General features: G+C 39.7%; 1 protein-coding gene across 5 annotated transcripts in view; it reads left to right on the plus strand.

The window, feature by feature from the left end:
* Ten-a (Teneurin-a transmembrane protein) overlaps positions 1 to 18,123 on the plus strand; it is a 697,656-nt gene that overhangs the window by 296,214 nt on the left and 383,319 nt on the right. For 4 of the 5 annotated variants that reach the window (XM_074111675.1, XM_074111674.1, XM_072006525.1 and 1 more), the window contains exons 5-8: positions 1,028 to 1,231; positions 1,985 to 2,152; positions 13,191 to 13,217; positions 15,647 to 15,817. In XM_074111675.1, coding sequence (XP_073967776.1) covers positions 1,028 to 1,231; positions 1,985 to 2,152; positions 13,191 to 13,217; positions 15,647 to 15,817 — 570 coding nt within the window. The remainder of the gene's footprint in view (positions 1 to 1,027; positions 1,232 to 1,984; positions 2,153 to 13,190; positions 13,218 to 15,646; positions 15,818 to 18,123) is intronic. The other variant, XM_074111677.1, reaches the window with a different exon arrangement.

Genomic DNA, 18,123 nt, shown 5'->3' on the forward strand with positions numbered 1-18,123 from the left:
GCGTATGCCGCGTATAACCGGATACGTCAAATCGCGTTGACGACTATGCCCGTCGTTGACTTGACAGAGGTACACTACCGTTCATAAGTCAGTAGGACGTTGTTATATTTAAGTTAGATTATAAAGGAACATTGGAATTATAGAATAAATTTACGTGTAATTTTTCCATTATTCCAAGCTTTCAAATAACTTGACATAGTCTTAGGATAATTATCAATTTATCAGTTATATTTCTTTGTCTCTGTCATGAAAGTTTTTCGAATAAAAATAAAAACTTGGTAGAAAGAAATTCAAGAAATGAAATTTCGTTTGCCTACGGAGGATTATTCTAAATTTGTTTTAATAAACGTAAGGTTTTGGAATTAACAGATGATATGATGAATTATGAACGGTAGTGTATTCGTTCTTAAACGCGATGAAATCACTAGTCACCGATCCGTCGTCCGACAACCAGGTTTACATCCCATTTCGATCTTGAACAATCATATTTGCATAGTGAGCGACACGTCGGACACTCGTTCGGTTCGATGGACAAGCCGATGACAATGAGGCCACGTTTAAGAGCAGACGCGTTGGGATAGGCTTGACGTGGTCCGCTGAGGATACGGGCGACCCTTTGTCGATGAGTTAATGGATTACAATGAGAAAGGGAATTGGAGAGAGATTCGAAACCTTGTTTTCGTGAGATGAAAATTAATGATCTTTAAACGCCCGCAAAATATTCTCATCCCATTGTACGTAATTTTATATAGATGACAAAACGAGGCAAAATGATTATGGGGAATACTTATATTTTGGTAATTTGAAAATATTTGGAAAATTATGTTTAATGTTGGAATTATTATAAAAAAGAAATACAACTTTAAGCATGAATATATCTTTTTGGAAATTTGGATTTGATAACGATATTTAATTTGCGCATTATCATTTCTCAAGGAAAATGATCAAATCATAAAATTCCGCCAATCCCAATTAACTATCATTGGCAATCTCAAGCACTAAAATCATGCAAAATTTATGGTTGCAGGCGTTGGTGACCGATCGTATCGTACAGGATCCGACACAGAGGGCGCCGCTACTACCGATAATCCGACAACACCATTCCCAACGCCGCCTCCAACCTTGACGCCGAATCATCGACAGGCATCTCCATTTCCCCTGGAGAGCACCAACTCTCGCCGTCATCATTACAATGGGAGCATATCATCGGAGAGATCCCGCAATGGCAACGGTACGGAGTTAATTAGAGCCGCGAGCGAGTTACGTTTGCTCGTATACACTTGCAACGAAGATGATACTTACAAATGCCACGAGACGAGTCTCGCTAACGTTATGTTGCGAGTCAACCCGGTCGACTTGATTAATGCAACAGAAACGCTCGCTACGCGATTCGGAATAACATTCACGATATCTCGTCTCTGGCTCTTGTAAATATTAACTTGCTGTTGCATCGATTGCCAGTTAATGTAGTCGGAAAGTTAGAGTAGAATACCAGGATTCTTTCAGAAAAATATGGAGAGTCGGTAGAAGCGTACTTGGATGTCTGAGAAACTTTTAATTTTGGGAGAAACGAAGCCGAGTGTTAAAATAAGGAAACTTCGTTTAAAAAGTACTCACGTGAAGGTTCTTATTTTATTATTTGTCTCGATGGTTTTTATTTCTTCTTAGTTTTTAAATTTGAATCTTCTTCGTCAACCTGTACTCTTTTTTCTTTTATAAAAATACTTGAAGAATGAAAAAGTGCGAAATCAAGTATCCGTCTAAAAATTAACCAGGCGTTTAAAAAATATCATTTCTATTTATCCTTTTCCGTTCCATTCCACGACGCATTCCCAGAATAAATGTCTAGTAGCTCAAAAATGTATCCTTATTCTCCGATAGCATATAGCATCTTTAAATTCCATTCGCTTTAACTGTCGCAAGACTCTACGAAAAGATATTCTAATGTACCCAAAGATATTCCAACGATTCTGATACACCGCAGGTGAAACGGTTTATGCGGCGCCATCGAAAAAGACGAGCACCGGTGGCGGGACCTTGGGGCGACGAACGCGACGAGGTCACACGAGTGCTTTGAGTAGCAGCTCCACGGCCAGCGATCGTTCCGAAACCGTCTTCCCAGACGAGCATTCTCGCATGCATCTCACCAATGGTAAGTTCACTTTCACATCATCCCAGCACCATCATTTCTCGCGCCATTCTCATTGCCTGTCATTGCATCATGCATTATTCGTTGTATTATTTGCCCATTGCATGTAATCATTCCATTTGCCGCCAAATTCTCGTACTCATCCTCGCGCGCGAACGAAAGTAACGCCGTCGGAAAACGTACAGGTTCGTATTTTGAGATTCATGAGATTATCAAGCCTGCAGTATTACATACTGACAGTGAAAATCCTATAGCAATAACTTATAAGCATTCGATATATATGTATAATTATATATTGAAAATGACGAGATTAGAAAATACGTGTAATTACGTACTGTAAAGAAATTAGAAAATTAGAAAAATTGTACATCGGTGGCAAGAATATTGGAGAATGAAGAATCGTGTACATGGGAATATCGATACCATAATAGATATCACGAACATAGGAATGCAGGACCGAGTAGAAAGCTCCACTTCTGGCGAGGCATGTAAAGCCAGTTCTGGAGAGCGGGAAACACGGTCACGTGGCACTTTGGGACCGCATTGGTCATTGGTAACTGACTCAATAATGAGTGTCAGAAGGAGAAAATAAATTAGTTAAGCATTTACACTAACTCACTCTTACTCGATGAAAATACGATAACGCTAGCGCGATCATCAATGCAGTCCCAAAATACCACGTTCCCCGCACCTCGGAAACGACTTCACCTCACTCAGTTATTACTCATAACATATATTGGATCGCTCGAATAGTTTGTTCCGATTTTTAAGGGATTTGGTCGATGTAAGGAGGCATATTAAAAAGTTTTTTGACGAGAAACCTGAGAGGTTCTAGGAGGATGGGATATTCAAGCTGCGTGAAAGATGGAGAAAGATCGTGGAACAAAATGGCACTTATATAATTCAATAAATGTATATCGAATCGAAATATAAATCGAAAGAGCTTTCCGAACGATCCAATACAATGTATTAGGGGACTGAGAATTTTGATACGCCAACTGGTGACAGAAAATTAAACTACTGAGAGTATCCATACGATCGTCAATGTTTAAATGCACACGTTGTGACAAACAAGCGTTTTTATATTTGTTTTAATGTCTTCACATTGATCGGTATAATAGGAATCGGGTAATCATTTGAGAAATCAAAAAAATGTACGCGATGGAATTTTCTTTTGGAAAAAGTAAAAGTAAAATACATAGTAAAAATGCATTAATATATATTCTGGTATTCTTTGAAACAGAATAATTTTTTAAAATTGGATCAGACGACTAGTTTTTTTTGGGGGGGAGTTAAAAAAATTAATTTATTAGGTGGCGAGTAAAACATTCTTCAAAAATATTGCAATTGGTTAAAATTGCGAAGCAAAAAGTAAAGGTCATTTTTTATAACCTTTTTTCATCTGAGCCTGTAATAAAAATTTAAACAACAGATTTTGAAGATTTATGACACGCTGAAAATTTCACGAAAATCGGTTGATGCAAAAATAAACGGCAGACATTGAAAGATGTAGATTTATTACAGTTATAGGTCAAATATTGTGAGGAACTGCGATTTTCAACATTTTTTAACCCTTCGTAGCTCACAGCAACGTTAACGCGATCTCGATGAAATTTTCATTTTAAATTTTCATTCTACGTATGAGGTTAGTAGACGTTGCTCGTCACGTATCTTAAGACGAAGTTAATGCAACGAAACATTGAAGAGATTAGAAAATATACACGATCAAGTATCAAAAACATGGAAATTCGAAATTTTATACAAGGAATGTCGAATTCAAAAATCGGAACGAATACATCGGGATGAAACACATCGAAAACAAAGAGGTTAGGAAATGCTTACGATCGAGTATCAAAAGTAACAAGGTTAGAAAATCCGCGCGCATTTCGAAACATTGGGTAGTTGCGCGCGAATAAATTCATTGATTGCCGCTAGCGCAACCGGTCCCGGAAATCGCAACGTAAAATCTCCCGCGAAGCGATAAGTTAACGATCCGTGCCTCAAATACGATTACCAGACTAACAGGATTACCGGCTGGTATCGAGCCCCTGGCCTGAGTTAAATCGGGTTTCGTGTAAACGTGTTCCTCGTTAAAAGCTTAATATTAATAGTCACCCTGTTCAACCGGAAGGATCTGCGATTTTTATCGGTGCATTGTTGCGATTCGATACGAATCCCATATCTTTCTTCGAAAAGTATACCGAACAGAGTGACATGTATCGAATGACATGTAAATTGTGATCTGTTCCGAGTGACTTCATTCCTGAGATTTCTGGCGAGTCATTTAAAGAAGGTAGAAGAATTTAGGAACGGTTCTTTTTCGAACGAAGCTAAGTCGGTCATAGATATTTTTAGTAAGTTGTGCCGTGACTCGAGTGTACTCTTTTTATACTTATTTCTTCTATTCTCTGCATCGTATTATTATATTCTATACCTACTCAAAACACGATACGCGATATTAAGACTCTCCCTACGAGCAAAGATTGGGAAATCGGGAAATAATATAATGTTTAACAAGGTTGAGTTCATTAGAAAAAGAAAAGAAGAAAGGCAGTGTCTTATACGTATTAAACTTTTACGTCCTTCTGTAATTTCATTCATAAGTTTCATGTATAATTGCAAGATTCCAAAATGTTTGCTTGAAAAGTCTAACAAAAGTTTCCAAAAACTTAACCCAGGTATCTCAAGTAGATAAGAAAAGTCTTTGTTCTTTCGAAAGGTTAGAAACGAGAGATCGCGATAAACCAGGCACCAAAGAATCTCCCGCGAGGATCCAATTCCGTCTCGATCTTTACCGCGGGCCGCGCGGGACAATTACACTCGAATTTCTGGTTTGCTCGGCGCACGGTTCCTGGCGTGGTAATTGCGATGCTTCGCGAAACGGCCGTAGGCAAGGGACTGAGCGGAGAATCTTGAGGCAAAGGCAAATGTTTCAAACGGTGCGCCACCGTTACGCTGGCTAACAGCGTCGTAATCGACAAACTGCCTTATGGGTCGGCTCATTAAATAACCAAGGGACTCTCGGTTTTGAGAGATAAGTTCATTGTTGTCGGATCCTGCGGTGTCGTGGCTCGTCAATGTAACCGGCTACGAAGTTTCCATAAGGGCGACGGCGTCCGTCTTACACATTTTCCTTTCGTAGTGTCAACGAGAAAACGACTGGTCCAAGCAAGCAGTCTCAAAGAAGGTTTCATCGAAATTTAAATTTCATTTGTTCGTTAAGTGAAGTTTTGTTTTATTGCTCAATGCTGGTTGGATTTGGACTCGTTTCCGTGAACGAACGAACTTCTCAGAATTTTAAAAAATGCCGGATTGGATATTCTAAGCAAGGAAAGCAGAATTGTTGCATAGCGAAATAAGGAAGAAAGAATTTTTAATGCATTAGAAGGAAGCATTTTTTGGTAATTGCATGCATGTTTCATTATCCCGAACAATTCGATTTTCCGAATCACCTCGGTTCCAATTGGTTCTGATAGTTGCCTGTTTACTATATAATTATTTAAAAAATTTGAACAACACCCGGTACTAAAAGGAGTTTTCACTCTTCGAGAAGCGAAACAGGAAACGATGGCGAAGAGGGCAGAGGAAGGCGAGGAGCCTGGAAGAGTAACCGAGTTAGCAGTTGCGAGTAGCGAGGCCGGACTAGTTAGAACGTAGGTCAGCGTTAGAAGTTAGCTGAGCGGCTATATTGTTTTGGAATGCCGTGGGTATTTAGGCCTGGGCTGGTCGCGGGTACGTCGTTCAGCAGGTTCCTCGGTGTGCCGCGTAACGCAGTTTTAGCGTTACCACGGAGATGAGAAAGTAGCTTTGCGGCTTCTCGAGTTCCCTGCCCTCTCAGGCATCGTAGCCGTGGCTCCGTCGGCGAGTTCTCGATGTCGTCGTGGCGAGGCTGGCTGCCAAACTTTTAAACGAAATTTCGTCGGATCTCGTTTGGCCGGGGTGTTTCGTTGACGCCGGAGCCCCGGCTACCAATTAGTCGTCTGCCGATATCGCGAAACAACGACGATGTCGAACCGTGTTGGGGTGTTAGGAAAGCTGAGAGGCAAAGCGAAGGATAGGAACAGCCGGGCAAAGATCGAGCACGCCGCGCCGGTTACGGGTCGTTTCGTCCGGGAATTTGCTGCTTCGCCAGCCATTGCCTCTGCTTGCCGAAGTGTGATCGCATTACGCGTAGATTCCGTGGAAATTAGCGGCGCGGATTAAGACCCTGCTTCCCTTCGTTCGACGCCTATGTAGAGCTTCTTAGGTCGCGTACATAAGGTTAGGTAGGTACATAGGTGGCGCAACGCTGCGAAGACAGATACTCGGCTCTGAGTCTTTGCCCTCCGGGCGCACGGAGGCGCCCGTTAAAGCGGATCGCTAGATCAAACTTCTCGACGTTGACGTATCAGTGACACGTGAACGACGACGGCATAGATGTGGGTATCTGTTGGTGCGTGTGTCGCCTCCGGTTACTCCGCCGATCCCATGTCCTGCTCCTGAGGATTGGTTAAATTTATTTTCGGACCGTGAAATGAGAAATTGTAAAATCAATCTAACGTTTGAGGGAGAAAAGATGGATGTCCAGGATGTTTGACGTAAGAAGGAGAGTTTGATTAGGATCAGTGGATTTTATAAAAGCGTAGAAATCTCCCGCTAATCGATGTAGATACATATGCTTGGATCGATTTCACGCTTATAATCATCGCCAAAATATAATAGGACTTCGTTAAAAAAATTTAATACACAATTCGAGCGAGAAACTCGGTATAATAAACGTTAAAATATTTATATGCCCCTTGAAATTTGCGAATCGTCAGGAACGAAGAGTTTCATGGCTATATACTCGCATTGAATACGTGTCTGGAGTAGGTTTATGTGGACGTGGGATCGTAATTGTGCCAAGTCCCTCTAGTGATCAGCAATTTAGTAACATGGTTTTCGACTGGCCTATATTAGACTACGCTGATCTAATGTAATATCAATCGTCTTTCTGACGGTGGCGAGCACGGGGTTAACGCGGGCAAGCACTGACCGTTGGGAACCATTTGCTAATAGATGCCACGAGATGCCTCCATTAGACCGCAGGGACATTCCGACAGGCAATATAGCGTCGAAGATTGTCGAATAACGGATCTCAAGATGACGTTTACTCTGTATAAAATATTCTAGAATTAAGACTATCTTAATACCAAAATATGCTGGTACTTCGAATGAAATTTAATTTTGTATGTAAACATGTTCGGAGTTTGCCGTTTCCCACGTTAGTTGTTGAGGTTAGAATAGGCACAAGAGAGAAGAGATTAAAAGTCCCTAGCATTCTGCTATATTTATTTTAATTTATATTAATTTTCTTTGTGGAAAAAATATGATAAAATTCATCGTGTAAAGGCAAATGTATTTTAACTGTTTTTTATCAGAAGCGAAAGAATTTTGTTGCAGATTATAATTTTCATATAACTTCTAATTACGTAATTTTCTAAATAAATTAGTTTTAGTCGCAATTAATTAAATTTGTTATAGCGTTTAAAATATGAAAAAAATCTTTTCCTCCGTAGCAATCCCATCTGTGACTAAAAGGATATATGTAATTCAAAATCTAGTTCCGAATCGCAATCACTATTTTCAACATCCAATATAAAAGTTTATACTTCGAATGTCAAATCCATCACAACCGTCTATTACACACAGTGTATACATTTCAAAAAGCATCTCGTTTGGCGACATTGCCGAGCGTTCCGCACAAAAATTCCCTATTACCGTTCCAATTACCATCGAAATAAAAAGACGGAAGGCAATTAAGGCGGTGAATCAAAGAACACGTGTGCCCAGCGTCGCGCCGGTGGGGCCCGGATTGCAGAATTTAATTTCCTGAAACGAAGCCGCGAGCCAACAAATATGATATCGATTGGTGCGATTGCCCTAGAAAATTTAACTGCGCCGATCGTGTGTCCATTCGGTTCGCGTACCAATGTAAATCCCGGCCTCGGCCGATATTAGCTTATTCGAGCGGGGGAAAAAATGTTGTCGAACCGAACGATTAATTACCGATCTGTCGGATTATTTAAATTGCAAATAATGCGGCCAACAAAGCCGCATCTTTGAACGGACCCAGGCACATCTGATCCATTCGGTCGGCAGTTTAATGTGAAATACGATCGGCCGGGAAATCGTATAAATTACAGGGAAACGAAAAAGCGAACACAAGAGGAAAAGGTGCCACACGCAGTGCTATCGATCGTGAATGGAATAAAACATTTGTCTTTTATTTCCAGTTTTATCTTTTTTTTTCAAATCTTTCATCCATCTTCTTCTATCTTTTTTTTTCTTTTTTCTTCTTTTTGTTTAAATGGTAGGACCTGGTCTAGAAGGCATGAGACAAGCTGGATTGTGGCCAGGTTTCTCGAAATAGGAATAATTTTAAGCACCACTTGAAAACTATGCCAATAGTCCGTGTTCACCATTATCGTTACCGTTGTACTTCTTCCGCTTCGTTCCAGACCGAAAATGTACGGACATGCGGTAACCTAATATCGAGCTTAATCGTGATACGTTTCGGCAAAACCAAATAGAGAATCTCCGTAGTTCTCGTTTATGGAAACTTTAACAGGCTGAACCTTATCGGATGTTACCATCGGCGAACGGGATTCTTAATGAGCCATTGTTTCGGTAGCTCGAATAAAAGTGATAAGCGATTATCGCTGCTGAAGATAAATAGAGTTGAATGTGTGTACTTAGATTTTCCAATTTCGACTGTAATTCGTTGGCTGTTTAACTTTCTACGATGAGAATTTGATTTGTTTATGGAAGAAAAAGATTATAATTTAGCATAATTTGGCATAATTCAAACTGAAAATTATCCTAGATGTTTGTCATAATGTCGTAACTTGTGAATGTTATATTTATGAAAAAATTTCATAGGAAAATGTTTTACTCGTGTGTGAATTCTTATGAATTATTTGGGAGCGTGATTCTCTTTGATTCGAGCAACACACTTTTTACTACAAATAAACTGTATAACCCAGTTTTCCGTGTTAAAGCAAACAAATTTCGTAACTCGGTTTTTTTACGAATTTACTTTTAATTTAAACTACATTTGAAAGTTTGCTTTTTCAAAGTAACTAGGTTTACTTTACTTTTTATGTTTCGTATAAAATCACAAGTATTACGAATAAAATTCCGAATTTCTAGACCAATATCCGAAACATCGGTATTCGTTACTCTGAACTCGGATTAGATACGCATTCCTTTATCCATTCCCAGTTTCCTTCAACGGAAAACAGAATTTACTAAAAAATTTAGATGTAACAACAATCTTCAAAAATTCATCATCGACGTCAACCTAATCTTCTCTCGCGAGATTTTATTTCGAATAATATTATCATAATTCGAATCGAGTCACAAATAAATTTCCACCAGACAAGATGAATCCTTAAGCAGTGTTGCAGTGGTCAACGAACGTCGCGACCGCAGCGACTGCCGGGAAATAATTCGTATTTACATGAATACGCCAGCTACGTCGGACGTGACGAAGGCATTAGAGCATCAAATCGAGTTAGCAGCGCGAATCGCTAACCGCATCAAGTCACTGTCGGCCACCTTGTACACCCTTGCCAGCGTCTGACTAACTCTATCCACGGTCCAGGGATAACCTGGTTCGCCCCTTTGTCCGCGGTCGCCATCACGATCCGCGATTGGTTAGCTGCGATTGACTAAACTTCCACTTCGTCAATGTCCTATCGGTCTTCGCGTAGGATTAAACGTGTGAATAAACAAGCATCCTGTAGATAACCAAGTTCGTCCATCGATAGTATAAAAATTTATAAATTTATAAATTGCAACAGTTGTTAATGGAAAGAGAAGATGAGGGAAATTCGATTGGCTGAAGATCTGGTTCAAAGTTTTGTGACTGAAAATGATAATGAGAAACAGTTGAGTGCGTGGAAATATGCAGTGTAGAATATCGTTATTTTTCTTCAAAGAACTTTATATCAATGTTGTTTTACTATAGTAATACAATTGAGTATATCATCGGATTTTATCATTGTATTTATCTGACATAAAGGTTCATTAGAAGATTGTTCCGAGTTAACATTTTGACTGTCACGCTGAAATCACATGTTTCGCTCAAGACGCCACAATGTTTTAACACAGTGCATCGTTAGATGCAAGATTTCTTCTCATTTTCTTTTTTTGTTGATGTTGCAATAAAAATGTTTAATTGTTCAATGGGGCACTTTTTGTTTCAAAGTATCTTCTATTTATCGGTTATATTCAAAATCCCCTATCTGTCAATTTTCATTCAATTTTTACAATCGTAAGAAGTTCAAGCGCTCCGGTCATCAATGAACACCGTGGTGTCACGGGAAAACCCGTGACCGGTCATATAAGACCAACGTGGCAGTCAAAGTGTAACGGTCAAACTGTTGTAAAGTTATACCGAAAAGAAGATATTTTTGTTGAAATCTACGTAGCACTCAAAATTCTATCGTGATTGAGCGTTTATATTTGAGATGCAATAAAAAGTGATTTAATTGAATATTCTACGTGTATACACTCGCTAGATGTTGAACGACGTTAAATCAAGTTATTAATTTTCCTGTTGGCGAAACGATATTTGAAGTCCATCAGAAACCACAATGCTCCTGAAGTTACACGATTTTCCGTATTCACGTAGCGGGCATGGTTCGGTGCGCGCATTCAACGAAGATAATTCTGGCGATCGCGAAAGAAAATTGATTTCGATTTGATGTACGCTTCGATATAAACGGTAATCCATCACAGATCACAATGCGATTTGAACCGCAGTCAATGACGTCGCACGGACCGTCATCGTGGCAACAATCGATTTTAACTCGATGCGGGCAACGCGTTGCCTGCAGCTAGCATTATGCCGTCGTATCCATGTAGAACGATTTCGCGTAGGAACGAAATAAAAACGATCGACTGACAAACGATTATAATCTACGATAGAAACACCGTCGTTGACAACCCTGACAATCCGTCGATACTGTTATTGTTGATAACACGCTACAATAACCTCCGGCGCATGCATCGTTAACCGCAAGTATAATAATAGATCTTGTAAATTGCGAATTGTTATAAAAATGGTAGAAAAATAAGGCCGCAGCGTGTAACGTGTCGAGTTTGAAATTTAATTATTTAATAGAGAATCCGTAAATAAAAGCGACGTGACACGCTATTAGCTTTAAAAAAAGAAAGAAGAATTTTTTTAATTTCTGTCGATTCACGAATCATTTTTACTAGAAACTCGATATGGAAATAATATATTGACTAAATTACTTTCGGTGAAACGAGCCAAACGTCATCTTTGTATGGAGTTGAACACTTTTGTCGAGTCTCGAGGCGTCTTATCTCCTCTTAGATCGTCTCAAATTTCTGCTTCGGCTATCGGACATGTATTTACTTTTACGCTCGATTAATTTTCAACCTCGTCATATTTTTTTCTACCACATATACAGTAAAAAAGACGTGAACCTTTTTCAAGAAGAATCGCGATAAAAACGAAAGAAAATGATACACTGCTATTCGTTTGCATCGTCGTCAATAAATGCAGGAGAATAACTCATCATTGAGTCGCGAGATGCCGTGGCGGACATTTTTCTCGTCAACGCGGGCTATCGACTTTGTAATTGAGCGTTACAGGTGTTCCCAACACTCGAACAATGCCGGCAGATTGTTCAATAACTGCAACGAATGTACGCTTCGACGGTAAAGTCGTCCAAGATACGGGAGCGACGCGGCTGCCACTGACAGGAACGCATTGCGCGTTTCACGGTTCGCTTTAATTAAGCAATTATCACCGCTTATTACGGAAAATATCGACTAACACTCCGGTGCACCGAAGAGAAACGGTCTTCGTTTGTAATTCACGCTATTGATCGACGCACCTGGTTAATTCTAACGTAATCATACACAACAGGGTAATCCTTGTGTCCATATTCGTGTATACATGTGTTACATTATGTATTACCTGTAAATGTGATGAATCTATTCTTGTCAGTTTCTAGAATTCATAATTCATATTAATGGATCATTGAAAAGGATTAAAATGTTGCACCTCTCTCAATTTTTTATAAATACGAGGTTGATTAGAACGTTGGATTTGTTGTTTGTGTCTAGAATTGAATTCAATTGTTGCGACACGTTTATTAGAATAATTATTCTAGATGAAAATCGATACTAATTATAAGAGATATTAAACATAAATTGAATCGCAATTCGATCCTGAATTTGTTAGAGAAACGATAGAAGCAATATGGACATGATTCGTCGGAAATATCAGAGTACACGTGAATTCTCAAGCAGAGGGAATATCGTTATCGGTTACTAAATAAATAAATATGAAACAAAATTAAATGAAAGCTTGTGTAAACACGATAAAAGGGCAAAATGTACCTCTCAAGTGAACCAAGTAAATAGAAATAACAATTCAAGATCGCTAGCAGGTAGAAAAGATCTAATCTTTATTCTTTCATATCAATAGTTATCTAGCTTATTGCAGATCAACGACTCGCATGACGATTCATCATCGCCTATCATACTGTGTCAAAAGTGTTACGATTCGATTTCAATCGTTGTGAATCGGAGTTTGACCTAGGAATAAAAGCAACAAAAAAATATGAAATGATAAGAAAAAAAAAAAAAAAAAAGGAAGAAGACGAGGTTCGCGTTAACGAGCAAGGTTCTCAGCGCTGTCAACGTGGAAAGAGAGCTTGAACGGTTTAATTATTACCAGCGACTGATTTTTCGTAATTCAGGTCGCACGTACACGCGCGATTTCGTTACATCGTCGTTATCGTTGAGCGTAACGGCGTAGCGTCGTGTCATTCGGCATTATTCGTTTATTTCTTCTCTGCCCTTTTATTTTTTCTGTTTTCTTCTCTCTCATTCAAGCAGTCGTTCACACATCGCTCGACTTTTGTTCGCTCACCAAGCCGGCTTGCATCACGTAACAGCACGTTCCAATTCGCGCGTGCACACGCCTAACCTTGCCGCACTAACGCACTTTTCTCTTCTGCACATTCCTTCACACGCGCAGCTCTGTCCAGGCCTATTTACTTCACAGGTACGTAACATTGTGTGTGCGTTGCACTCGTTGCACGTAGTTCGTCGTTTTCTGCTTTGAGACAGTCTACTTGGATTAAGTATACCGATGAATTTTGAAAGATACTTATGATTACCGATCAACTTTGAAATATTTTCGATCGTCTGGGACACGATTCCACGCTTAATAATTCTGATGAATTCTGAATTCTCAATAAAACTTCACTTGTGATCTGATAAATTTTAACTCTTGGTTGAAACCGAAATTTCTCATGGGTATCGAGTATTTAAAAGTTGATATATTCTGCATTCTGAGTCTTGATATATGTAGAGCCATTAAAATTTTTCCTCAACAACTTGAGAATCTCGGAAATCTTACGCAAAACTCATTATTTTAGCACCGAGTAATGTTAATTCGCGTTGTATTGGAGTACTTCAATATTCTTTAAGATTTCATCAATGAGAGTTGATCGTGTCTCATAGTGTAATCTGTTCGCCAAGCTCGATGATTAATAAAATGTCAACACATGTATAAAGCCAACCTCGTGAAAGAAAAATGTTTTATATATCACGAAATAAGTCAGCTGCAAGCACATGAATATGAAATTAGAGAGGGAGCAGGAGCAAGTTGCGATCGCTAAGTTAATAGATTTTAATCCAGATGGCTGAAGAGCGAAATTCCATTATCCGGCGTCGGAGTTGCCGCAAACCAAGTTACACAGCTTCGCGAAAGCGTAATAAACCACCGTATTGCAGTTAACCTTGATTTACAATAATGCGCGCTGTAACATTAACAACCCCTAATGGTTATACATTGCCTCAATTATATATATGCTTAACGCGTTATCGATTTGCCGCGTCATCGTCCCTTATTGCCGGCAGTATCTATTATCCTCACGTGTTCTTACAAGATACACGGATCGCGTTTGCAAATTGCAATTTGCACGGGATAAGTACGATTAATTTCGGTTTAACTTGTTCAGTCGATGAAACCAAGGAGAAGAATAGTTCGTTCTTTGTACACGATGCAAGATTCTTGTTACATGGAGTTCTTAAATATTCTTCAACGAGTAACGATTATTTTCAGAAAGATAGATTTGTTATGCGAAGAATAAAAATAATCTAAAAGAAAGTATAAAGAGATTTCATTTTTAACTGTTGGAAAATTGTTATTATTGATAAGAATTATTCTTTCAATTTGTTTTTCGAGTGAATCATCTATAAATTCTACTAACTGCTTCTGCCTCCACGAGAGAAGTCTCCATATTCATTAGCAGGATAGTGGCTTTTTCTTTCTTTTTTTTTTTTTTTGTTTTTGAAATTTAATTCCATGCACCATTCATAAACCCAAGAAAAACGGTCATGTACAATGAAGTGTTTATTTTTAGCGGATGCGTACGCGTCGCCATCCGGGCATGTGTTTTCATGAGTACGTGCCTGAACGGTCGGTCTAGTTGCTCGCAGCATGCCTGCCAGCCCTTCTTTTGTGCCCTTTGCATTTAGGTAACTTTAATTATTCGCCGGCAAGAGTTCCTTACAAGTTTGAATAACTTTATAAGCAACTCGACTACGGAATGCCCGCAACGCGAACCCCTAAGGGCCGGAACCGCGCACCCTGTCCGGAAATGAAAAATTTTTAGAATTACCGTCGCTGCTTTAAACGCCGTAATAAGCGTTCGCAGTTAAGAGCAGAGCTGAACATTCGTATCGACTATCTAGATACGTGCGTGATTGATTTTTCCTATGTGTACAATAGAACATGGTTTATCTGTACCTGTCGGGAGAAACGACCATCGCAAATTTTTCCGCTCTCTTTTTTTTTTCTCTCTTCGTATACCGAGCCGACATAGATAATCTGACGTAAAATAGATCCTTCGTACCCGCATGCATAAAACGTAATTAGGAAACGGCCAGTCAATGATGCTGTTTAATTGCTCGCGTTTCCACTGGGCGATAATCGCGGTATCATGGAACGCGGATAAGGGGACGCAAATGAGCGAGAATGGACTTTCATATAATTGTGCCGATATATGCAATAATTCGACCGTGAAATAAACGTTGTATATCACGCGTCGGTGAAGATGCGTCCTTCCTACGGTGTCCCGTGCACCGGTGCCCCCATTGACGAGTAATTTTGTCATGGTACGCGTCCCGTGGGTGGTCACCTTGGTTGTTACAATCTTTCACGTCATTTGGAAAATTACTATAAAATTCATTAGCAAATTACTATAATATCTTATATTATATTATAACCGAGTAATATCGAAACGTACGTTCGTCGCTAATTACATCGTAACAATGTGATGACAAAATAATCGGGCGAGATTAAAATTCAACAGCTTGCAAACGGTTCCCTGCATGTTTTAAATATAAATGCACGTATAAAATATTTATTCGATCTTTTAACACGACAGAACGGGGGAATTTAAGTTGCTACGCGATCTTTTACAGACACTGGTAGAGATTCGCCTCCAGAACCAGCACCACCGGAAGTACCACCGCGCGGTCCATCTCTGCATGCGACTCACACGCTACGTACGCAACAAAATCGAAATGGTTGTCCACCGAATGCCACGGGAAACTTCGTGCCAACCGAACAGATGCAGTCGGAGAAGTATTCGGGTAAGTGTCCGATTGCATGTCGTATTTCAATCGTATCGACAATTTTCCTTTGAATTGTCCACGCGTCCTGTAATATCACGTTCAAACTTCACAAAAGTTAAAGGTCGTGCGCGTCTATAGGTAGGACCTTTTTCAACTTTGCTACTCATACTGTTTCATAGAAACTAATAGAATTTCTAAGATATATTTTTCATACGATACTAACCAGACATTTAGCCGACTTACAAACGTGGGAGTGTACGTCAAGCATAAAGGAACATTCAGTATGGCAATATCGTACAGTGAACAACCCTTTCGTCTGTGTTCACGCATGTCGATCGCTGACGCATCGGATTAACATTCTACGCGATTACTCGGAATTAATTAGGGAACGGCTGACAAAGTGCACGCGTCGGCAGCGTTCCTCGTTACTTCCGCGGCCCTTCGTGCTTTATTGAATCCTCGAAGATACATTGCCAATGCAGCCCGCTAGTTATGAAAGTTTGAGAAAGATAAAATCTCCGGACGAGCCGGCAGGAAGTCGAGCAGTTCGTCTGTTCGTGTTCGAACGAACGGAGGGGCTTGAATGAATTTATTAAAACTGATTACTATTTAATTCGTCATCCGCGAACGAGAAAACGGATCGCTGGAAAATGTCGTGAAAATAACTTCCAGTAAGATGGAATGGTGTCTGGAGTTTTTTAAGGATTGTTTTATGAATGAACGCGAACATGAATCTTTAATGATTTTTTTCGAAAAAAATCCTTTTCTATTACAAGCTATAGCTTTGAGATTCGCGAATTTCATTGATATCTCATCGTTTAAGATTATTTCAACATCGTGATCACCGTTGTTTTACCTGCGTTAAAGGTGGACGTGTTAAAATGTCAAAAAATATTAACGTATGCGATTATACACGCTAATATCTGATCTTAGAACTATTTTAGAACTATTAGAATTTAGAACTATTACCATCTTCTACCCTACTTCTTTTAGTCTTTCTTTCTTGCCCGCGTATTGGTTAAAATAATTTCGAGCTACCGTAGCTATATACCGTAGCGTTAACCATAGTTATATGTACATATAATCTTATCTTAAACTGCTTGAACTTATCAACGAAGGCCACAATGTAACTCCAAAATTATAGCAGCTGCGGCCTATCCAATTCCTTCGATATCAAATATGTACTTCACCAATATTAATACAGTAGGTGCACCGATATTCATGGAAGAAAGGCCGGTTATTGTTCGTACTGACCCTATTATCCGGCAAAGCGTATCATAGGCTGGCCGGAAAATTCGCGGAGGAGGATTCAGGCGTCCCGCCAGCTCGAGATAATACGGTTCAGTTTTCAACGAGGAGTGTTTAATTTCGGTACGCGCCCTCTCTCTCCCGGTTATGTAGATGCGAGGTCGCGGATACGCTGGAAATCTGTTTAAACTAATGGCGAGTAGTCCCGGGGATTTTGCATTAACGCCCCCGTTAATTCATTGTAAATATACTCGGTGTGTATTCGTTTCTCTATATTTCTATGTACATACACCATTAGTATATTGCTCGGCGACTAAACATCGTTTGTACCGCTCGTAACAGCACTCCCCGCCACAGCCTTCTTTTCACCGAATATTCGACGTAACACACGTACACGTCGAGCACTCACCAGTGCAGCTACACCCCCGCCTCTACGCTATGTTATATGCGCGATTTACATACTACCGCGTTCGATTCACGTTTACCGATGCTATAAACACTTCTACGATAATAGGGACGCGGTATTAACCAGCGTGGTTATCGCCGGTCATTAATCATCCGACGTTGCCTGGAGACGATATTTTCGAGTGTTCGACCGTGTTACAACGTGTTTTCGGGACACACGACGAACATCGCCATACAGTCGATCGAGTTCCGATATTCCGCATCGTAGCTCTCTTCAATGCTTTCGTATTCGCTGGAATGTTACTCTTGGATGAGATTCGATGTTTATCTTGACAAGTTGTCTTGATTCTTGGTTTGTGGTTCGGTGTTTGATATGTAGATTGGTTTGGTTATGAGAAGATAATGTAAAAACGGCAGAGATAAAGCGACGAATCCATGAACTAGTACTAGCTGTTGTTTTCGCTAACGTGCAGACACACAATAAAATTGTTTCCAACTTTTTGATTCTACGGAAATACGAATTTTTCTTTGTTTAAAATAGTAGTAGGCGTAACTAATTAATTAACTAACTAACTAGGAAACGACCCAACAAACATTAACGAGGCTTCTAATAATTTGCAACCACCATGGATGAAGGATTTATTATCGTCATGTTCCTTGTTTCGCCTGAT

This window comes from Bombus fervidus, chromosome 1 (assembly GCF_041682495.2).
Source record: "Bombus fervidus isolate BK054 chromosome 1, iyBomFerv1, whole genome shotgun sequence".
In the NCBI taxonomy this organism is placed as follows: Eukaryota; Metazoa; Arthropoda; class Insecta; order Hymenoptera; family Apidae; genus Bombus; species Bombus fervidus.